The 23,479-nt window shown below is 38.6% G+C and overlaps 1 protein-coding gene across 3 annotated transcripts; it reads left to right on the plus strand.

Moving 5' to 3' along the window:
* The first annotated feature begins 1,560 nt into the window (after window positions 1-1,560).
* On the plus strand, window positions 1,561-22,329 carry LOC135208555 (major facilitator superfamily domain-containing protein 6-like). 3 transcript variants are annotated; one of them, XM_064240867.1, is made up of 13 exons: window positions 1,561-1,799; window positions 13,737-13,871; window positions 14,515-14,637; window positions 15,688-15,902; window positions 16,457-16,558; window positions 17,185-17,439; window positions 17,954-18,086; window positions 18,955-19,040; window positions 19,732-19,900; window positions 20,328-20,472; window positions 20,659-20,810; window positions 21,330-21,479; window positions 21,799-22,329. In XM_064240867.1, the coding sequence occupies exons 3-13, from the start codon at window positions 14,550-14,552 to the stop codon at window positions 21,918-21,920; spliced, it is 1,617 nt and encodes a 538-aa protein (XP_064096937.1). In that variant the 5' UTR covers window positions 1,561-1,799; window positions 13,737-13,871; window positions 14,515-14,549; the 3' UTR covers window positions 21,921-22,329. The 3 variants fall into 3 exon arrangements, with proteins under 3 accessions (XP_064096937.1, XP_064096936.1, XP_064096938.1); XM_064240866.1 differs by lacking the exon at window positions 1,561-1,799 and adding an exon at window positions 12,385-12,624; XM_064240868.1 differs by lacking the exon at window positions 1,561-1,799 and adding an exon at window positions 13,357-13,375.
* The last annotated feature ends 1,150 nt before the right edge of the window (window positions 22,330-23,479 follow it).

A 23,479-nucleotide genomic window follows, 5' to 3' on the forward strand; every position in this document is an offset into this window, starting at 1 on the left:
TTACAACGCGTCTCAAGAACGGAACCCCAGTCGTAACCCGGGGACTGCCTGTATATCAGCTGAGGGGAATAGTACCAAAACAGGCCACTTTCGAAGTGGTTGACACAAACTTGTATTTTATTTATTGATGTCTCTCAAAGTCTGGTAGAAGGACTAGTAAGTCTATCAGGCATATCTGGTTTTACTCTCCAAATGAATAATGGCTTTCATTTCCCTTCCGCTTGTTTTATACTGCATCTATAACACTAAATGATTCTCTCCTCCCTCTATGAGTTCAACAACGAGGTTTCATGGCACCAGTGGAGCAAGGTTAAAAACATAAATAATTCGTGCTCTCTAGGCTAGAACATTTGCAGGCATAAAAACAGCTTTATATAACAACAATGAAATATATACAGAAAAAAACTTTTCACTTCACCCAACTCTTTGTCAGTCAAGTGACAAACGAAGTGCCTAGCCACTTCAAATTATAAATTAACACCGAGACCCTCCTGGGGAACGACTCATAACAGTATCTTTCGAACTTGCTATGGCAGAAATGTATGAGAACCATGGTACAAAATCCACATATACGTAGTACTGTAGTTCCTTGGAATATGTAGCTACCATATATACTTCTAGCCCATGTTTCAGTGAAATTAACCAATGTTGAGTATGGGCAGTAATTGAATGGGTGAGCATTAATGAAAGCCAGATGCTAATAGCACAGAAGCCTCCAGGACCATCTGTTGGCACATGGGTTTTATTAACCTCATCCAAAAAAAATCTGAGCTTCAAATCTCACAACAGACCATAAGATATTTGCACTTGAAGAGTTACTACATCTGACCATGGGAGTCAAAACTATGACAAGGGCAGAAACGGTTTATTAATTTATGGGCAGTCATGGAAAGCATGTTATATAATTTTTTTCTCAATGTATTTATTATCAAACTATTCTCTCAAGCTTCCGAACAGACGTAACTCACATGTCCTTCCACGCGAGTCAAAGGAACACGACGCTCTAGTTGAACGAGCTGGCGAAGTACACGTTGCTGAACATGAGATACCTGTATATACACAATGCTATTCTTCGATAACGTTCTCGGCAGTTTCCAGATAACATCCATGGCTTAAAAGACATACAAGCTGTGTGATGTCATAGTTCTAGACTCAGCTCTATCATATACGAATCTTATCGCTTCCTGTTTAGTCTTTGACACTACGGCAGTCTAAGCTCGCTCTCTCTCTCTCTCTCTCTCTCTCTCTCTCTCTCTCTCTCTCTCTCTCTCTCTCTCTCTCTCTCGTAGACAATTTAATGATATATTCAGAATCTACGTGTTTTGAGATGATCTGGTTCTGTGGAGAGAATGGAGAATGATACGTTGGCGTAAAGGGTGTAGTATAATTCGGAAGCCTTAAGAAGGACATGGGGCAGACCTAGCTATAGTAGATTCACATCACCCGTGCATTTGATATCTAGGCCAGTCCCTTACGACGCTCCTGGTTGGCTGTTGATAAGCCAATCACATGGTTGGAAACTCGCAGTCTCTCTCGAGAGTTCATGTAAGTAGGATGTATGCTCCACCGTCCTCTCTTATTTGATACGTCTTTCAAAAGTATCCCTCAGGAGAGGTGGAGCATACATCCAGCCTATGTGAACTCTCGAGAGAGACTGAGAGTTTCCAGCCCTGTGATTGGTTTATCAACAGCCAATCAGGAGCGTCATAAGGGACTGGCCTAGACATCAGATGTACGGTTGATGTGAATCTACAATAGCAAGTGATGGATAGAACCAAGTGGAAGCGGTGCTATAAGAGGTAAGGGCCCCATTATACAGGAATCTCGTGAATGTGTGACAGGCCGCAGTGAAATTGAATGGAATAGGCCAAAGGCCAAGTACTGGGACCTATGATTTCTTTCAGCGTTGAAAGGGAAATTGAGAGTTAGGAAAAAAAAAAGTTTTATAGGTGTAACAGGAGGAAAACCTCGCAGCTGGAAAGTAAGATGGAGAAGAAACAGAAGACGAAGGACGTACAGTAAAAAGGAATGAAAGGGGTTGTAGCTAGGGGCCCAAGTGACGCTGCAAAGAACCTCAAGTAATGCCTATGGTGCACCGCGCGAGGTGCAGTGACGGCGCTAACCCGCTACGGGATATCAAGACCGTGGTGAATGGTGCAGCGCTTGTAAAGGGTTTGATCCATTGTTGATGAGCATTCTTGATACGCTTAGGGAACGGCTAACATTCTAGATGTTTTCATCACGATTTAGTGGTAAATGTTTATGAACCAGTGACTACACACCTTCAACTGGTAGGGGAAATGGTTTAACGTCGAAAAAAAAACCTATATTATGAGTGAAAAGACAGGCCCGTACCCAGTTTTTTTTATGGGGGCGAGGGGTCGTTTTTCCCAAATCTGCACCGTTTCTTTTACAAATGTCATTGCGTATATAGGTAGTATATACAGATGAAATACTTGAAAATGTTATTTTGGTCATATAAAGAAGAAAAATTGGGTACCTATGTGGTCTCTGGCCTTCTACCCGATTAGATGTTATCAAAGTACTGGCTTTGGTTGACAGAATTTCACTTATAATGTTGGAAGTTTGCACTGAAATTCAAGATTATTTCTTCAGTTTTATTGATTGGTTCATTTATTATGTTAACAATAACATGCACATTACTTTATTTGTTATGTTAGATACTTTGACTTAACAAAAAACAATAATTATTTATGACTTTGTAAGTACAGTTCAACGAAAAGGAGTCACAGAAAATATGGACTTCTATAATTTTTTTTTTTTTTTTTTTTTTTTTTTTTTTTTTTTTTTTTGTTTTTTTTTTTTTTTTTTTTTTTTTTTTTTTTTTTTTTTTTGTGGTGGTCGTTCGACCCTCCCCTCTCCCCTTGGTACAGGCCTGAAAGATGAGACTTTCTTTTCAAGCAACTCTATTTTCAAAACATTACGAGGATGACCGTTTCAGAAAGAAAACCAATATTTATAAACAAGTGGAAGTACGCCGTAGAACTGCGAAGATCTTATGCAAGACTTGATTAGTATGGACAATCATGACCATTACATAAGATAAAATGGTACCAAACGGTTAATAAGAAACGGACAAGATGCTATGGGAAATAATATTATCGTATAAGCAGGATCCTCGCAACGACAGAAACAATTGGATAACCCTGAATTTATATGATGCCTTCTAGTACAAAATAACATCACGGTGTCTTCATTTAACAGACTTGTTTGATTCTGATCTTCACTTTCTGCATATATAATATTGTGCAAGATGTTTCTATCTATCTTTTTAGGCCAAATATACTACAACAGACTCCAAACGTTTGCGGAAACGTTTAAATCGTTGACTTTCGGGATGTCGTTGCTGTAATAAATTCACATCACCCGTGCATCTGATACCTAGGCCAGGACCTTACGACGCTCCTGATGGGCTATTGATAAGCCAGCCACAGGCCTGGAAACTCTCTCTCTCGAGAAAGTTCACATTGGCAGGATGTATGTGCCACCTCTCCTGAGGGATACTTTTAAAAGACGTATATATCCCTCAGAAGAGGTGAAACATAAATCCTAATTATGTGAACTCTCTCGAGAGAGACAGAGTTTCCAGTCCTGTGATTGGCTTATCAACAGCCAATCAGGAGCGTCGTAAGGGCCTGGCCTAGGTATCAGATGCACAGGTGATGTGAGTCTACTATAATTACCTTGGCTAGACCCATGCTCATGCTCCGTAGACGGCCAGAGGAGTCTATACCAAAATGCCTAACATTTATCGACGGCCAGAAATATATTTGAGAATCTGACATCTGCCCGTTCGTTTCGTAACACAAAAACCACCACAGTATGATTTCAAAAAAAGGGACAATAGTTGAAGAGCACTGTTACTTGTGTATAGATTTAATTTAAGATAAAGAGGCCAGGGCCACACGAGGTGGCGATGCAGGATGCATGAGGAGGGAAGAGAGGTTTGAGAGCCTGGATGAGGAGGGTAAATACGCTGGAAAGTCAGTTAAGCAGGAGAAAGGACTGGGACAGCTTCATTAGCGTTTAGGGTGAGACTCAGGCCCACTAGTAACCTCCAAAAGCATCCTGAATAGACACACACACACACACACACACACACACATATATATATATATATATATATATATACTATATATCTATATATATTATATATATATATATTTTCTACCAGATTTATTCAACTTTTTACAAATTTCCACGACGATCTTTTAACGTCTTGACTTCCCGAACAACATTGCACGTACAAGCATACGTTGACACTAAATCTGACGCTAAATGACGTTGGGGGATTGAAGTTCCTGACACACGAAGGACCTACATTAACCGTGCATTTGATGTCTAGGTCAGTCCATTTCGACGCTCTTGAATGGAAACTCAGTCTCTCGAGAGAGTTCATGGGTAGGATCTATGTTCCACCGCTCCTGAGGAATACCTCTTTCAAAAGCATCCCTCAGGAGAGGTGGAAAATACATCCTGTCCATGTGAACTCTCTCGAGAGACTGAGAGTTTCCAGCCCTGTGATTTGCTTTTCAGCCCAATCAGGAGCGTCGTAGGGGTCTGGCCTAGACAACAATGCACTGTTGATGTGAATCTACTATAGTACTAAAGAAACGCGGTATAATCGTCTAAAGGGAAGGAAGAAATTCAGTAAACTCCCTTTAACTGGAGTTATGAAACGCAGCTTGATAAAAACAATTGGTGCAATTTTAATGCTTAAGGGATAACTCAATAACATCTTCTTCTTCTTAGCTTTATTCCTATTCGGGGTCGCAACAATAACCTTCCCCTTGAATTCGACGCGTGCTTTGTATTTTGATCAGCTGCAGTCCGAGGTGATATGCAACCTGTAAAGCGAATTTTATGGTCTGATATTGAATCTACTGTAAAACAAGAATGGGACATTCTCTCACTGTGTTACGCAACGGTAAACAGTAAAACGTACTCTATAAATAAATAATAAGACGCGAGGGAAAATTTTATTATTATTATTATTATTAAATAATATAAGAGGTTTGCTGTAATTATATTTCTTTCCACCATAAGCCTTTTCACCGAAGAGGCGATCGTTCCTGATTGTGTTAACCATTCCTTTCCACATACCGCTTTAAAACTTCCAACTTCTCTTATTAACGGAGAAATGGTTCCCGCGACTACATAACGCCACTTCAAAATCGAATCTCCGGAAATGCAGGAATCTCGAGAGAGGGCCACGCGAATAATAATAATTATGCCTTCAAAGTTTTATCACGGTATAGTCGCAGTTTCTCGAGTAGGTTAATAAGGAAAGCTTGAATTTAAGAAAATTACCCGAAATCGTTCCTTGCTCATCCTGGTATCAAATACAATGATGTCAGTTTGTAGACTCACTTGAACATTGTATTCCCGTTTTCTTCGACAAGATTGCTTCATGCCAATTTTCTCTGGGCAATTAAAAAAAAATCGTGACGCATATCCTAATACGGTTGCAACAATGCAGACTAAATTATTCAATATCGTTCGCCTACTATAAGAGCTTTGAAGTACCACTAAAACCATTGAAGAACTAGACACGTAAGCCATCCGCGTCACGAATTGAGACACTCACTCGTGAAAACAAAACCGCATTACTACTTGACACTACGCTCAGGTTCCTACCAAACCAGGGTTAGGTTAGGACACTTTTTCACAACTAGCAACCGTGGTGAAACTCACGTACGTAATGTTGCATCCTTAGATGTCACAACCACGAGGGATTGTTCAAGAGATAGAGAAAGGGAGGTCACCGTAGAAGTAAGTGGTCAGTAATAGCAAAAGGCTTTAAACATTTGGCTTACGTAATTCCAACGATTGTACCTTTTGCGATTCACTTATGTTATGGACATGATCTCCAAGTTGCTTACTGACGGTAATCGTGAAATGGTGTGAATGAAGCTGATACAAATTTCATCCAGTAAAAATAGATAGTAGTAAACAAAACATGTATTTTATTGCTTACCTTTCAGTTGTCGACAGTTTTGGCCCCAGCGGTAGTAATCTGCAGTTTTGTCGACCTCCCCCTGTGGTAGTAGTCTGCAGTCCCCCCCATCCCGCGGTAGTACTCTATAATTTTCCCCCGCGGTAGTAATCTGCAGTTTTGCCCCTTGCGGTAGTAGTTTGCAGTTTTGCAACCCTCATCGCGGTAGTAGTTACAGTTTTGCTCCCCCGCGGTAGTAGTCTGCAGTTTGCCCTCAGCGGTAGAGGTCGCGGTAGAAAGTCCTAAAAGTTTTAAACCCTTTTCCCCCCACCCCCCCCCCCCCGCCGCGATAGTAGTCTTCAGTTTTGCCCTATGCTATATGTGCCCAAGTTGTGGTATTTTGATTTATTGCTCTTTACAGCAGTCCAAGAAACGTTGCTAGGAAGCTAATGTCGCAACCAACCTTTCCTCAGGAGGTACACACTTCCGCATTACTCTCTCTTTCTTTCTTTGTTTATATAGGATTGTGGGGGAACGGCGATCGACCACAATAAGAAACAAAGAGAATAGGAACGGAGGCACATTACAGGAATGAAAAGGGTTGGCAGCTAGGGGTCCATCCCCTCTAATAATGATGTTTTAGGCGAAGACAAAATAAAAATCCGTAAAAATAATCTTTGTATTTATGTTGTCCTAATAATAGGTTTGTTTGTTTGTTTGCACGGTATTTTTACGTTGCATGGAACCAGTGATTATTCAGCAACGGGGCCAACGGCTTTACGTGATTTCTGAACCACGTCGAGAGTGAACTTTAATCACCCGAAATACACATCTCTCACTCCTCAATGGACGTCCGAGAATCGAACTCGTGGCCACCAATGTGGCAGGTCAAGACCATACCGATCAAGCCACTGAGGCGCTAGAATACCATACAAGCCGGTGCAACGGGCAAGCCATGATAAGAGATCAGTATGAGAGACAAAGGGAAACCGTATCATCTTGTTATGCTGGCGACAAAAACACCTACGAAAAAAAAAAAAAAAATCCAAAAATAATCTCTGAAATACTGGGTTTCCCAGGCGGCACCGGGGACAGGAATGGCTGTCACATGAAAATTGCTTGTAAATCGTCAGCCATCATCTACGTTTCGTTTTGGAGGTTATGGGTTATATATCATAGAAATAGCGGTTGGTGGCATATTTGAATGGGGAGATTTCTCCATGGTTCCATAACTCCTGTTGTTCACTTATGCTATGATTGAGAGCTACTTATAAATTTTCCAAAAATACCAATGATACCGATATCAGATGCCTAAAATAAACTCTCTCTCTCTCTCTCATTTACTCATTTACACGGCATGCAACGAATCTCAGACTGGACAGCAGCACACGAATCAGTTTATTTTTATGAAACAGTGATGTCGTATTACCTTTTAGACTTGCCAAAACAATACCGAGCGAATGACGTCTGAAAACCATGATGAATTCACGTCACATCTTGAGGAAAGCTTTACGAAACAAAACAAATTGTGTAAAAGCGTCGAGTTGTGATGGTACCGCATAACTTCGTTTTACATCGCGATGCATTTATACTTGCAAGGAAATGCACAAACAATGCTTCACATAAGCTTCAACTCCCACCTTCAGATACACTTCTCTGAACAATGCAGGGCTGTGCCTTTGAATGCAATCTAGAACGTTTCGTAATTCTATTGCTTTTAACGGCAACATCTCCAGTTGACCACTACAGATTCACCCCATACGAGTAATTTCTCACTGGGCAATGCTTGTTTACAGTTTTCCCCCCAAGAGTGGCAGAGGTGGGATTGAAACATTATTGCTATTAAAAAGGTAATAGCAATAACATGTAGTTTAGTAAGGCTTAAGCAGAGTTTTGCTGCATTTGTGTGAAATCACACAGATAAAATGACATAGCAGAATTGCACATTTGCACCTTTAGACACAAGACATAAAATGCGCAATCATTCCCCATCCGTACGACGTGGGTGCCTTTAAGGATATTCGCCTCTCGCTTTGTCGCCTAAATCTAATTTGTTTAGATTTTATATTTCTGTGAAAGGATAAATTCAACAGCTGGACGTCATCCCCAATAGGAATGAGTCGTAAAGAGACCCGAAAGCCGCAGGGAAAACAGAAAGACAAATGAATCTATCGTAATAATATAGATTTAAAAGAAGATTACATTATTTAAATGACCCATCACCTCTCAATAACTTTCAATGAAGAGCTCCTCAACCTCCCTCCCCAGGAAAATTAAAATATTATGGAAAGTATTATCATAAACTTATTTTATGTGCGACAAATAACCATGTTGTTTTTGAAATTACATTGTTATTTGGGGAGGGAGGTTGAGGAGCTCTTCATTGAATGTTATTGAGAGGTGATGGGTCATTTAAATAATGTAATCTTCTTTTAAATCTATATTATTACGATAGATTCATTCGTCTTTCTGTTTTCCCTGCGGCTTTCGGGTCTCTTTACGACTCATTCCTATTGGGGATGACGTCCAGTTGTTGAATTTATCCTTTCACAGAAATATAAAATCTAAACAAATTAGATTTAGGCGACAAAGCGAGAGGCGAATATCCTTAAAGGCACCCACGTCGTACGGATGGGGAATGATTGCGCATTTTATGTCTTGTGTCTACAGGTGCAAATGTGCAATTCTGCTATGTCATTTTATCTGCATTTGTTTCACACATATGCAACAAAACTCTGCTTAAGCCTTACTAAACTACATGTTATTTCTTTTACCTTTCTAATCATTATCGTTACTGCCACCAACGTCGTCACCATCACATCCTATCACTATCATCATTAGTTTGGTTTGTTTGTTTGTATGGTGTTTTTACGTTGCATGGAACCAGTGGTTATTCAGCAACGTGACCAACGGCTTTACGTGACTTCCGAACCACGTCGAGAGTGAACTTCTATCACCAGAAATACACATTTCCCCGTAGATACTCAGATCACGCTAAAACGATGGCCTGATGGATTATGCCCTTATCATCTTCTTCTTCTCCTTCCACCAGGTAGTCAATTTCCCCCCCCTTGTCAATAGAGTCTGCTCATGAACGATTTCAGTTAAGCCCCCAATATTAGATTCTGCACCTTCCTCCTCTTCTTATCTTCAGCTTTTCCCATCCTTATATGGGATCGCTGTTTATTAGTCTTCTCCATCTTCTGCGATCATGCACCATTACCTAACTCACGTTCCTCTCCTGCAAGTCCCTGTTAACTGTGTCTGTCTCGCCATCTCATTTTTGGTCTACCTCTCCTCCTTGTTCCGGATACGTCCATGTTCATGGTTCTTTTACATACAGAATCCTCCTCTCCTCTCATGACATGCCCAAACCATTGCAATCTTCTCTGTTGCAGCTTCTTTGATACTTAACTTTCACCGTCCCTCTTATGAAGTCATTCCTTATCCTGTCTCTCCTTGTCACTCTTCACATCCAACGTAACATTCTCATTTCTGCCACTTCAATCCTTCTCTCCTGTGCTTTCTTCATGGGCCAAGTTGCACAACTATACATCAACGCAGGTCTGACAATGCTCTTATACATTTTTCCCTTCAGCTTTACATTACATCTTTTGTCACATAGAACACCAATTGCACTAAGCTGGTTGTATTATGTGGTTCACTTAAGCTGCTGATAGTATTCTCTGGTTCACTTAAGCTGCTGATAGTATTAATCTGTGGTTCACTTAAGCTGATAGTATTCTGTGGTTCACTTAAGCTGATATTATTCTGTGGTTCACTTAAGCTGATAGTATTCTGTGGTTCCTCCATCACTCCACAATATTAGATTCTGCACCAATATGCAGTCAATGTTTAGCCTCGCTGTCGAACTTCTCAGTTCCAGAGGTCCTTTATTCCTCACACCGTTGGACAGTGGAACAGCCTCACTGAGGACGCCGTGCAATTGGTTTTACTACCATAATACAATTCAACTTATATATCAATCTTTTTCCTACATTTTTAATTTATTTATTAATTTGTTGATTTATCTGTTTGTCTAGTCATTGATCTCCTCTATCTGTATTTCCCATTACTTTCTGTTACTTCTTTCGAATAAAGACCATATTCTTTGGAAACTTTAGTTTCAAGTCAATGGGCTCTTTGGGCTTGTTCCATATGAAGAGGGTTCATTTTTTGAATAATAATATACTATAATAATAATAATGGAGATTCCAAACAGGCGATTGTATGACACAGACTCATATATGCGCAATTCCCCTCCATACCAAGGAAAGCATGTGACGCCACTCTGCAGAACCAGAACAATCAATTAGATGACGAAGACAAGTTGACTAACGTCGACAAGCTCATCGTCTAATCATGATTAATTATGCACGAAATGAATTCGTTCCGTTAAGCTTTCGTAACCTATGATAAACGGTAACTTAATTTTCTTTCTCTTAAAGCAACAGCTACATTATTTCTGCTGTTGGTCGCTCAGGGGACAGAGGTCCATACTAGACCTAGTATCCCCCATCAATCCTTTACCAGCACTACGGAACTCGTTTAAACAAAGGCCAGTGCTGACAAAAATAAATGAATAATAATAATGATAAATAAAAAACAGCTTTATTTAAGCCAACCACAATTTATATTTGCCTTACAGAATTTATTATTATCATCATTAATATTATTCAAAATGAGTAAACTTTCGTTGATAAGTGTAGGCTCATGAGTGAGCGAGAGAGAAAAGGCATTAAGAAATAAAAAAGCAATTAAATTAAATTAGATATACAATTTTTACGAAGTATTTTATTACGAGTTATATATATTTATATATCAAATATATATATACATACATTATATTCAATTGCTATAAGATATATATATATATATATATATAATTATTAAATAACATAATATAACAACAATTATATATAATATATATATATATATTAACAGTGTATATACATATAAACAAACATCTAACATTTATAATATTTATATATCTATCTATATATATATATAAATATATATATATATATATATATATATAGTATATATATATTATTATGCTTTTTATTTTATCACTTAATCACCCAACATCTTCGTGTACTTTAACGTGTCCTAGGGAACAAAGAAAAGGAAATTGCAATTCAAAAGCGAAAAAAAGCAAGCTACTTGTCGACAAATGCACTAAATTAGCTAAATACACAACTACATATACTATATATATATAATATATATATATATATATATATATATATATACTATATAGTATATATATATATATATATATATATATATATATATATATGCTTAAAAGGAAACGACAGTACACATTAAGTCTGATTAGCAGATTAGACAGACAAACGCAACCAAATTTAATTTTGTAATGATTATTGTAGCAGGAATATAGTTTTTGTTACTTTTTTATTTTGGCTATTTTTTCATCATTGGTCAATTAATGAAAAATAACTATAGGGATTTGGCTTTTTTGTCTGTGTGTGTCCTAGACGAGTGGTTTTATTATTGACATTATTATTTTATAGTTGAAACGGTGTATCCGGATAATGTAATCAATATATTTTATATATTTATATATATTTTGTAATTCTATATATATATATATATACTATGTATTTTATATATACATAAGCCTAAAACACAGGAAACGTTTAAGAGGAAACGTCAGTGCCAATTTTACTTTCCTGTAGATTACTTGTCTTGGGGGGCGAGAAGTTACACCAAGTATACGATACGTGAGCAAGAAAGCTCTTGCGTGCAAGAACAGTAAAATAAAGAATGAATATATATATATATATATATATATATATATATATATATAAATATACAATCATGCATATAAGTACGTATATATAGACGAAAAACAGGTATGACTGATGTAAATACCTAGGTTAGTTTTTAGTCTCAAACTCACACACACACACACACACACACACACACACATATATATATATATATATATATATATATATATATATATATATATATATATATATATATATATATATATATATATATATATATATATATATATATATATATATATATATATATATATATTCTTCACGAAACTGTGTTATTCTACCAAATCTCAGTTAACTTTCAACACGTCACTGGTAAGTGAAGGAACGAGTTACTTTTAGCTGACGACAAATTATTACGTGGGCAAAAAACTGTACAAAATAACACATAAAGAAAAAAAAATTAAAAACACGACAGAAATGTCTATACATTAACCTCATCCCAACCTCGAGTTTTTTTTAAAAAGCGAGTGGATTCTTTTAAGCAAGAGCCCCTCATTGCGATCACGAACCAGAGAGCCCGTTGAAATTCACCGCAAAAAAAATCCCGCGGATGAACGCAGGAAGCTAATGAAGAACGCCCCCGACGTCACTGTCACGTGACATCGGGTACCGCATACTACAAAACATGCCCAGACGACCCACCGAAGCCACAGAGGAACTACAACCTCTGTCAAACTAGTGAAGCCCTAAAGTCGTCGTCTCTCTTCATATTCCTTCGACTGAATACTCGTCACTTCGCGCTGTTCCTTTCAAAGCATTAATGAGCATTGATATCGGTCTAGCAATCGTTCACAGGCTGAATCTCCTCGGGATCTTCCATTCTCAGCAAGTAGAGTCTTCCAGAAGCCATGAAGGGTAAGTTAACGATCTCAAAATATCTCTTTATGCATTTTATAATTTGCAGAAACTTCGTATACAACAATCATGCCATTATAAAAGTAAAGACCGTATTGCGTGGAGACAAAATACGATACAAAGAAAAAAAAGTGTACCACGAATGTACTCGAACTGAAAGTGTGTTAAGGATCCATTAATGGTCACGCCACTCCAATAATGGCCAGGAGAGAGAGAGAGAGAGAGAGAGAGAGAGAGAGAGAGAGAGAGAGAGAGAGAGGAATGCACATAGAAGCACGGCCGCTCCATGATGTCTAGTTTGTCCTTTTATTCACAACTGGGGGGGAAAAATAGTGGTATATCTAACACTTGCATGGCACTATACCTGACATCACCATAAGATTACGGCAACTGAAGGCAGACAGTGATAGTGTTCAGGGGAAAAACGGAAGCTACAACATTTTTGAAGCTTGGCGACAGAGAGGAAGAAAGTTAGTCAACCGTGCAATGCCAGACTTACTGATGTTCCACAGTGTAAGTGGGAGAGGAGGGAGCGTAAGTCTAAGAATTCACCAGCAAACTTCAGAGCTACAAGCAAAACGATAGGCTTACTCACCGCCATAAACAGGAAACTGCACAGCCAGTGCTGGTCCAGTTCTAGTTTCGAGGAACACCTGGAAATAAGAGAAACTTTTGAAACTTTCCACTTAGTCTAACTTCATAAAGTCAATAAATATTCGTATAAAACATGAGTAAGCTCACAACATACTAGGTAATGCACAAACAAATAGTTACCAAATAAAATAATTTGATGATTAATTAATCTAATAACTAAGAAAAATAAGGAATACATACAAAATATGTTTCTTTTCAAATTTAATTCATCATGAAAGTAAAATATGACACAATTATGAAACGGTGCAACACTACACCAGTTATCCACACATACGAGTATCCTTCGAGTTGGAAAAAAAATATGGGTCTACGTGAAAAAGAACTACTGACCGAGGGAATTACCCTCGTGTCTGCTTCTGAATTAATATATATATATATATATATATATATATATATATATATATATGTATGTATGTATCGGCAAGACCTCTTAACTGTTTTTCTTACACATGTTCCAGAGAACAACGAGATCAAAAAGAAGGAATTGGAGGCAGAGACAGAGAAAGTCAGCTGCTGGGAATGGCTGAAAGATGAACTCAAGCCCGACAGGGAGCTGATCAGCATCAAGTTCATCCTCTTCTGCTACACTGGAGGTAGGAGAGCAAGCCCAGTTCTTGGATAACTGAAATACTTAAAAAAAAAGATGACAACGACAGTGGGTGGGCGTTAGGTGACACTTGACACATTTAATGATTTTTCTAAATCAAAACGGAGCCAAAACATAGACAATGGTCTTCTCTGGATGACAAATCAATGACGGAATAATTTAACTGTAGCATAACTCGTAATCAAGCACGGATGCCAATAGTCCCTTGCATAAACAATTTTATTCACGTTACCGGTTTCTAGCCGGCGTTAGATTCATCCTAATGTTTAGAAATGAGGTCTGATACTTACGAATACAAATTGATAAAAAAAAAATGTCATTTCCAGTTTAACTTTAACAGTTCCCAAACTTGTTGCCAAAGAGACTGTTACTTAAACTTACAACAGACCTCAGGAGAATAATTTAAGCCCCGTCCACACGGTCGGACTTTGCCCGACAGACTTTGTTCAATGTGACGTCAGAAGCGGAGAAACAGCTGAGAAGGTTCTGACTTTTCCCGCTTCTTTCGTCACATCGAACAAAGTCTGTCGGGCAAAGTTCGACTGTGTGGACGGAGCTTAAAGTGACAATGGGTCACATTGAGGTCCGGTGAACCAAATTGCTGAGTCAAACGTTTCATGGTTCCTTAGGTTCAGCCGCTTTCTTCCCGTACCTGACACTGCACATGCAACAACTGGGGATCACGATGAAGGAAATTGCAATCATCTACGCGATTCTTCCGGTGGGGAGCATACTTGGGCCGCCCATCTCAGGTAAGCAGTTGAAACTATTTAAGTTTTTTGTTTTTGTTTGTATGGTGTTTTTATGTTGCATGGAACCAGCGGTTAATCAGCAAGGGGACCAACGGCTTTATGTGACTTCCGAACCACGTCGAGAGTGAACTTATATCACCAGAAGTACACACCTCTGAATCTTCAATGGAATGCCCGAGAATCGAACTTGCGGCCAACGAGGTGATACGCCAACACCATACTGACCACGCTACTGAGGCGCTGAAACTATTTATGTCTCAGTGTTAATGGAGGAAAATTGCTATGCTTTTTTCTGTTACATAACTTAAGGGAGCAACTTGTTCTTCTGTTAGATTTTGAACTTAAGGATCAACTAATCTAAGTAATCCTAGAGTTTTTTTCATCATTTTTGTGATATTGGATGTATTTAGAGAATGAAATAGGTTATAGTCTTATCCGGTATCAATGCGATAAACTGAATCGATCGTGCGCATGCGCACAATGAGAGCAGTGAATAGCTTCACATTATCTGAGAATTAGGCAGTATCGTACAAAGGAACCCCATAAAAATCCTATCTTTTATTTGCAACATCTTTTAGGAGTTTGATGAGAATGATAATGGATCACATCAAGACCCAATAAGCCCATTGGCTGAGTGATCATCTTATCTTACTTTAATGGGCGTAATGTCTCCGTCCGTCTGTCCTCCAATCACGGCCAAACGGCTGGTCCGATGGGCACAAAATTTGGCAGGGTTATAGTAGGGACCCCTAAGATGGTTTATAATGGGGTTTCATCCTACCTCACCCTGCCTCCGAAGAGGGTGGGGATGAGAAGGGATTCCCTGAAACGGAGCTGGTTCTGCCCGTGAAACGAGGCTGGTTATGCCCGTAGACTTAGTTACTTTACGACTTTTCATACACAATTTCTGTTTGCTAGAAATAATAATAATTATGAGATTATTTCCAATCGACGCTGAAAGGAACTATGCTTCCTGCCCAAGGAACACCATTTCTTCGTGCTGTATTCTTGTCCATAAAGACATTTTAACGATTCGTTTTTTCATGCTAGGAATGATAGCGGACAGGATGGGGCAGTACAAGGTAGTGGTGGTCCTAAACATATTTCTGGCGACAGTGCTCCACGTCCTCCTACTCTACATCCCAACGCGGACGCCGAATCCACTGACCTTTTCCTGCGGCCCCAACGGGAACGACATGACCTGGGCTACCTGTGACTACTGCCATCATGAACGCAACAACTCGGACGTTGTTTTTACACTTGAGGTAATGGATGAGAGACACGTTTTAATTAAGTTTCTAAGTACACACTTGCTTAACGCGGATATTTCAAAATAAGGCAAAACTAAATTAATGGGTAAATAAGTGCTTATTTACTACCGATTTTCTTCAGGTGAGAGGAGACAAAGTAACATGTATGAAACTGAGACGCAATACTCACAGTCATGTGTTATACTGTGAGCAGACTTGAAAACACTAGTAATTATTAAAAATTACCAGTAGTTGTGCAAATACATTAGTAAGAGATTTGCAAACTGGAGAAAAATTAAGCATTCTGTTAATAAACTATGTTCTTTTGAAAAAAAAAAAATATAAATAAATATGAATTACCGAAAAGTCCCGTTCAAACAACTCGATCCCAAATCATTTGTGTTAATATACTACGATCTTTTGAAAAAAAAAATAAATAAAAATTAATCACTCAAAAGTCCCACTCAACCCCAAAGCTTTTGGTTCCATGCACCTAAAAATAAGAGTATACCACCCAAAACAAGACATCGAATGTTACGACAATATCTGTGGCATTTGCATCATTGCAGGAATGCTCATTCAAATGCGATTCTCCACCCGAGGAGCTTCAGTTGTGCCTTACTTCAGGACTCAACGTGACCTCTTGCAGAAGTTTCGATGTTGCCGACGAGGTAAGTGGGCGTGTCTTTAAGAATATTGGAACAGTTTTACATCAGATAATATAGAGGAAATTGTATCCACGAATTCACATGCACACACACACACATGCAATGAATGTACTTTAATATATATATATATATATATATATATATATATATATATATATATATATATATATAGACACGTATATACAGGTTGGTCCAAAAGTAGGTATGACAGCTGTAGCTTTTTGTATTATTGCACACAGCAAAATTTATTGTCAATGTCATAATTGTGTTAGTAAATATAATTGTATATGTATTTTCAAAATGTTATCAGTTATTGTCCACCTACTTTATATATATATATATATATATATATATATATATATATATATATATATATATATGGATACAATCCACAATGATGTAAAATCCTTCTGTAGTTTTATGAAATATATATATTTCTTGTACAGAAGGATTTTACATCATTGTGGATTGTATCCCCATTTACCTAAGAGGTACGACATGATGCCTAGCTTCTGCATATATATATATATATATATATATATATATATATATATATATATATATATATATATAACATATAAAACAACTAAACTAAGCCTTGCAGTATTATAAACAACGTTTCACTTCAGATCCAGGTGAACGGAACACTCTTGTCCGTGCTAGAGAACGACACCTGCATCCACGCCTTCCAGCAGATCCTGCACGAGGAGAAGGTCTACCAGACGCTCACGTGCCCATCGTCGTGCCCCGTGCAATGCAAAGTGACCGGATCGCCCCACTGCCTCCACCCCGACGATCCCTCCAATAATCCCTACACCTTCTGGATCTACTTTTTCCTGCGGACTATAGCGACGTTCTTCCTGGCTTCTGGGTATACGATGCTGGTGAGTAGACAGCCACTGTGATATCACAATTTTTGAAGGTAAATTGTATTTTTCCTAACTATACAAACCTGAGGTCCTTTACATAAAGAATTACTTTCTTTACGTAAGGGACCGAGGGTTTGTAAATCGTGTAGGAACAAATCACAGTTTTTGAAAGAAAATTGTATTTTTCCTAACTATACAAACCTGAGGTCCTTTACACAAGGAGTTACTTTCTTTGTGTAAAGGACCGAGGGTTTGTATATCGTGTAGGAACAATATAATTCTACAATTATTATCACCATTATTGTCACAGAAACGCTCAGTTAAGAAAAAAATAATTGAGGAATAAGATTTCCCCCTCTTATTTCACAAAATAGTCACTCCTGACAGCTTTGCAGGTTATTTGAGAACTATTCACTATTATAAAAGCAAAACCATCCCTTGCTCGAACTCTGGGGAAATTCGTCATCTCTCACTCTTTTTTTTTTTTTTTTTTTTTTTTTTTTTTTTTTTTTTTTTTTTTTCTTAACAGGATGCTACAACCTTGGCCATCCTGAAGGACAAGAGCGGCGAACTAGGAAAGCAGAGACTTCTCATGATGTTGGGCTTGGCATCCATGCCCGTCTTGTCTGGCCTCCTAGTTGACTATTACAGCGAAGACCTTGGTAACTCGTTTGCTTTCTTCTCAGTTTCTTTGGCGGTGATCATAAAATTTCTCGTGAGTCCTACCCAATTCTCCTCTATTTGGTGCATTTTCTACCAAAAACCCCATCTTGGGAAAGCCTCTCCAGCCGCCAGAGTCCCTCTCTGCCGTTTTCATATCTGACAATAACACTTCAGTTACAGATTCTCCTTCTGCATTCTCATCACATGCCCAAACCATCTCAATATTTAAGTTCTGCTTTTTTTTTTTCTAATACAGCATATCAGTTGCCTAAGCTTTTTTGAGGTCTTCTCTTACAAGTTATTGTGGAAAATAAAAACAAAAAATCTTAACTCCTGGACTACAAAAAGTAGCAGAGGTGACACACATATAACTTTCATTCATTCTTAACTAAAATCAAAACGCAATATCTTTAATTTTCCAGTCTAAAACTATTTGAATATACTGCGGTGAATATAGCCTTGAGATCCGTCTACTCCAGTATAATTAACTAAAATCTCAACTCCTGAACTATAAAAAGTAGCAGATGTGACACACACATGTACCTTTCATTAGTTCTTAACTAAAATCAAAACACGATATCTTTAATATTCCAGTCTAAAAGTATTTGAATATATACTGCGGTGAACATAGCCTTGAGATCCGTCTACTCCAGTAATTAACTAAAATCTTAACTCCAGGACTATAAAAAGTAACAGATGTGACACACACATATACCTCTCACTAATTCTTAACTAAAATCAAAACACGATATCTCTTAATATTCCAGTCTAAAACTATTTGAATATATACTGCGGTGAATATAGCCTTGAGATCCATCTACTCTTAGTAACTAACTAAAATCCCTTTCGACTGCTCATCAAATATAGGTTACTCGGACTACATGCCAGCTTTCTACATGGGAGGAGCATTTACAATGACGGCTGCACTACTCGTTATGAGACTACAGTTCAAGGTAAATGACCAATATAAGTGGAATTTTTTAGTTGATTTTTCTCATGTTTTAACTCTCATCTGATGCGCATTTACATATGTATAGTAATAATTCTTATCTCTATCGTTCGATAACTCTTTTTGATTATGTTAAATAAATTTATGTTGGTATCTAAGTCCATTCCCATCACATATTCATCAATCTCGTCCTTTCTTCTTGGACAGACCATTTCAAGGGTCCGCACAGCTTCAGTTGAATCAAGTGAAAATTGCAAAATACATTCGATTATCAAACTTACTCTTGTTTCTAAGTTTCACGTTCTATGGCATGACCCCGTATACCATCAGTAAGCACTGAACCCCATACTTCTTGATTCCTGGCATCAGTCACTGTCCAAGTAAATTACTTGTCTAAGAAAATGGTAGTGCCAAAACTTCTGAATAATAATAATACTAGTGGTCAGGTGGAAAGGAAGTTCCCTTATAGGCCTATACCAACTAAAGGTCCGCGGTTAGATTCCAACTGTGCCTCTATCGCACTAAACAGTGACCTGATTCCAACTGTGCCTCTATTGCACTAAACAGTGACCTAAGTACTTAATTGTTGGCAGACGGAGAATGGTAGCCTATCAGCCCAACGCCTCTTAGGGAAAAAGCAAAATCATAAACAGGTAACCGAGAAACAAAATGAGTCTAAAATCCTCCTTCTTCAGGTCGATGTGGCGGGAGAGGACATCTGGCACGACCTCCGATCCCTTTTCACCAGGCTGGAGATCGACATCTTCCTCGTGATGGTTCTCATCCTTGGCGCCAACCTGGGCTACCTGGAAAACTTCCTCTTCGTGTTCCTCAAAGATCTCGACGCTCCCAACGTGTTGCTGGGTGAGCGAGAGTTTAAACGCATACCAATTCTCTCCTTAAGCTACGAAATTAGAGGGATAAGTGTGTGGAACATATTTATCATTAACATCAACATGATCATTATTGCAAAATGAAAGAAGGTTCTCACTGCGTAGTGAAAGAAATATTCGATAACCTGAATGAACTAACGTGAAGAATGAAAGGCAAAGATGAAGTTCCTATGGGAATTATAATGTGATGAGCTTGTAAATGAAACTTGCATCCTTATCAAAATCTAATAATAAAATCCACTCAACTCTTCGAAAACGCAGTATTCCGTGACTCAGAGGTGTATACTTGGTCGGCCTATAAATTTATATCCGCTATGTACACAGTTAATATAAAACCAAGTAAGCACAAGTGGTCCTGATTCATGCGTGCTAATTTATGTCCTCTGTCTCCGCAACAGGTTTAACGCTGACCGTTGGACATCTGGTCGGGATTCCCCTCATGTTCATGGCAGACAAAATCATCAACAAAGTAGGAAGGGCCACCATCTTCACTATATCATTCATGGCCTACGCCCTTAGGCATCTCGGCTACGCCCATCTGACGTAAGTTAAATACTGCAACAAGAAAACTGGTCAAATTTCTGTTTAAATGTTGCTAGTCATTTCAACAAAAAACTTTCTGCGCCTGGTGTTGATGGGTAGTACTATCCATTAACAGCACCTTTCCAGTGAAACATGGCCACGTAGGTTTCAGTAAAATTTGTAAAACAATCTCGCCGTCCTTTGCAGCAATCCCTGGTGGACGTTCCCGCTGGAACTTCTCGAGGTTCTGACCTATGAACTGATGTGGGTCGCGGCTACCAACTACTGCCCAGTCCTTGCACCGAAGGGCTTGCTCGCAACGATGACGGGTCTGGCTGGAGCTACTTACTACTCCGTTGGTGAGGATTTCAGGACTGGTTTCCTTCCCTCAGAGTTACTTTTCAAGTCATTCGTTTCGTTTGGCAATAAAATTAGAATGTTTCCTTTTCACCTAAAGTTGCATAAGTAGATAATTAATAAACTTGTATTCGGCGATTTTACCTTGAATAAGACCTCTAGTTGTATTATACAATACAGTTTTTAAGCTATTTTGGTAACGTGAAATCGCTAGTTGACGGCTAATTAGACAGATCGAAAATAGCAAGAATGATCTTTATTTATTCTAGTTTTCCCTTGCTAAAGAAACAATTGAACCGCCAAATCGCGTCAAATACGATACACGAAAAAAGAGAAACATTAGTTGTACTGTTTCCTTCAAACATCTTATCTCACGAATTTCGCTCTTTCTCTCTCTCTCACCCCCCCCCCCCCCCCAACCCACCCTCACAACAAGTCTTCCTCACTCTTCAGAATCAACGCTCGAAAAGAGAAAGCGGTTCTTATCGACGAAACTAATGATACGCTTGTGCATTCCCCAGGTCGAGGCGTTGGCTCCCTCCTGGGAGGATACCTGATCGCCAGTATCGGGCTCTCGAACACCTTCCTGGCATTCAGCTCGCTCTCTTTCGCGTCGGGGATTCTCTATATCATCATTTACTTCACATACCTAAGGAAGGTTATGCTGTCAGGTGAGTCATTTAGAGCAATTTGTTCAAACCAGGAGTAGTCCCTCATCAGTCTAATAACACTGCTTAGTCCATAATTCAAGATACATCATGAAGTTCAGTCTTTTGGAAAAATGAGTACCACCATGTCTTGTTACAGATAAATAACTTCTTATTCTGATGAATTAAAGTCGTAAAATCATCAATTTTTAGGGCGAGGTTCCTCCCCCTATGCACGCCCATGAATATATTTGCAAATAAAATAAAAAATAATTTTCACTGAATGCTAAGCCATCAGAAGCTTTATTCCTCCTTACTATCCGCAAACTTGCTTTCTTTGCAGATGAGGACGTGAAAGAGAGGGAAAGGCAGGAGGCTGAAGAGGCTAAAGCCATGCTAGATGCAGATGGGAGACCTGCAGTCATCGTGACTCCCAAGGAACAGCAGAACTCTTCTACATTGTGACTTACGTCATCAAGTGACAGAACTGTGGACAACCTCACATTTTCGGATACGTCAGAACCTTGCTATAATCCGCTGGGTCCTAGCGAGGTTGAGAGTGCTGAAGAGTCAACGACTTTCATCATTGCACTTCCTCCTAAATTATTAAACGTCACCAGCACAAAACTTATTGTCAATAAATGTAACTGTAAAGTAATTTACCTCTTAGTGTGTGGTTATCACTCGAGACTGTTACGTTTCCTAAACAAATATGTCTTTCTTTGCGACACCACAATTTCCCAAAAATATGCAATCTTACACATCGGTTTTACACAATGTTTACCTCTCAGAAGGCTTTTTACCTCATCGTAAAGAAACTTTTCACACATTCTGTGATGTTATTATAAACTTGTAAATAGAACTACATAACTAATTTCTACTTTAATTCTAGTTCCAGTGAATCCATCACCAGGAGCAGTTGCCTTCCTAAAATTATCCAAACTTTACAGCTAATTCACTAAAGGATATTAAATCGTGGCACCAATTTCTGTGCATTGGACCAAATCCAGGCACAAATTTCCTTGCAAAGGGTCTTGATATCGGATGCTGCTTGGACGGGGAATATTCTCAGCAGTCCGATAATTTTTCTTTTAACCAAATAAAAACTCTTGAATTTTCACTTTAATATTTCGTCTTCACACTCATTCGGCCTATGATAAACACATGCCGTGGATAAACAGTCCTAGTCACTTTTTCTTCAATACGGCCATAAGGGTCCTCACGAAATGCAGAGCTCAGAATGCATGGATTAACAGACTTTCCTTGTTCACATTTTTCAGCATTTCTTTGCCAGGGACACAAGTTAACCATTTTCTTTATGTCAGAGACATCTGGCAATTTACGCGGGGATGAGACGCTGAGATGTACACTTAGCCTACTAATTACGTGTGATTGTACAATTTACCAATGTACGGATCATGAAAGATACCTAGGCAGGATGGCTGTTGTTGGCCTCACACACACACACACATACACACACACACACACACACACAGAGAGAGAGAGAGAGAGAGAGAGAGAGAGAGAGAGAGAGAGAGAGAAGAGAGAGAGAGAGAGATTCTTGGCGCTATAGTACCTGACTAGGGAATTACTGACACGCTTGCTGAAGTCGGATTCCATGTCTTTTATTCACGGACCTTGGTTTGGTAAACAGTGAGTCGAAATTTTTGTCCCTAGAGCAGTCCTTAGGGGGAGAGAGATTTTTCTTTAATAAATTACTAACGAATTTTGGTTCATTTCACGATATAAATCAATTGCATTTAAACAAACTCCTCACAATAGTCTACCTGTCAAACGGTTATGTGACCAAAGCTGAATACAACTACAAGCAAAGACAATAAAGCTTATAACCACAGATTATCAGAGGATATACCTATACATTTAGCCAAGGCCACAGGAGAAATAAAAGGAGGAGTACCGAGCGCTTTCGTGTTATTTCAACACATTTTCGAGGTACAATGCTAAAAACACAGAGAACATCTAAAAGAGTAAACATAAAACCTGAAAAAATTGAAACACAATTA

This window comes from Macrobrachium nipponense, chromosome 35 (genome assembly GCF_015104395.2).
Source record: "Macrobrachium nipponense isolate FS-2020 chromosome 35, ASM1510439v2, whole genome shotgun sequence".
NCBI classification, from domain to species: Eukaryota; Metazoa; Arthropoda; class Malacostraca; order Decapoda; family Palaemonidae; genus Macrobrachium; species Macrobrachium nipponense.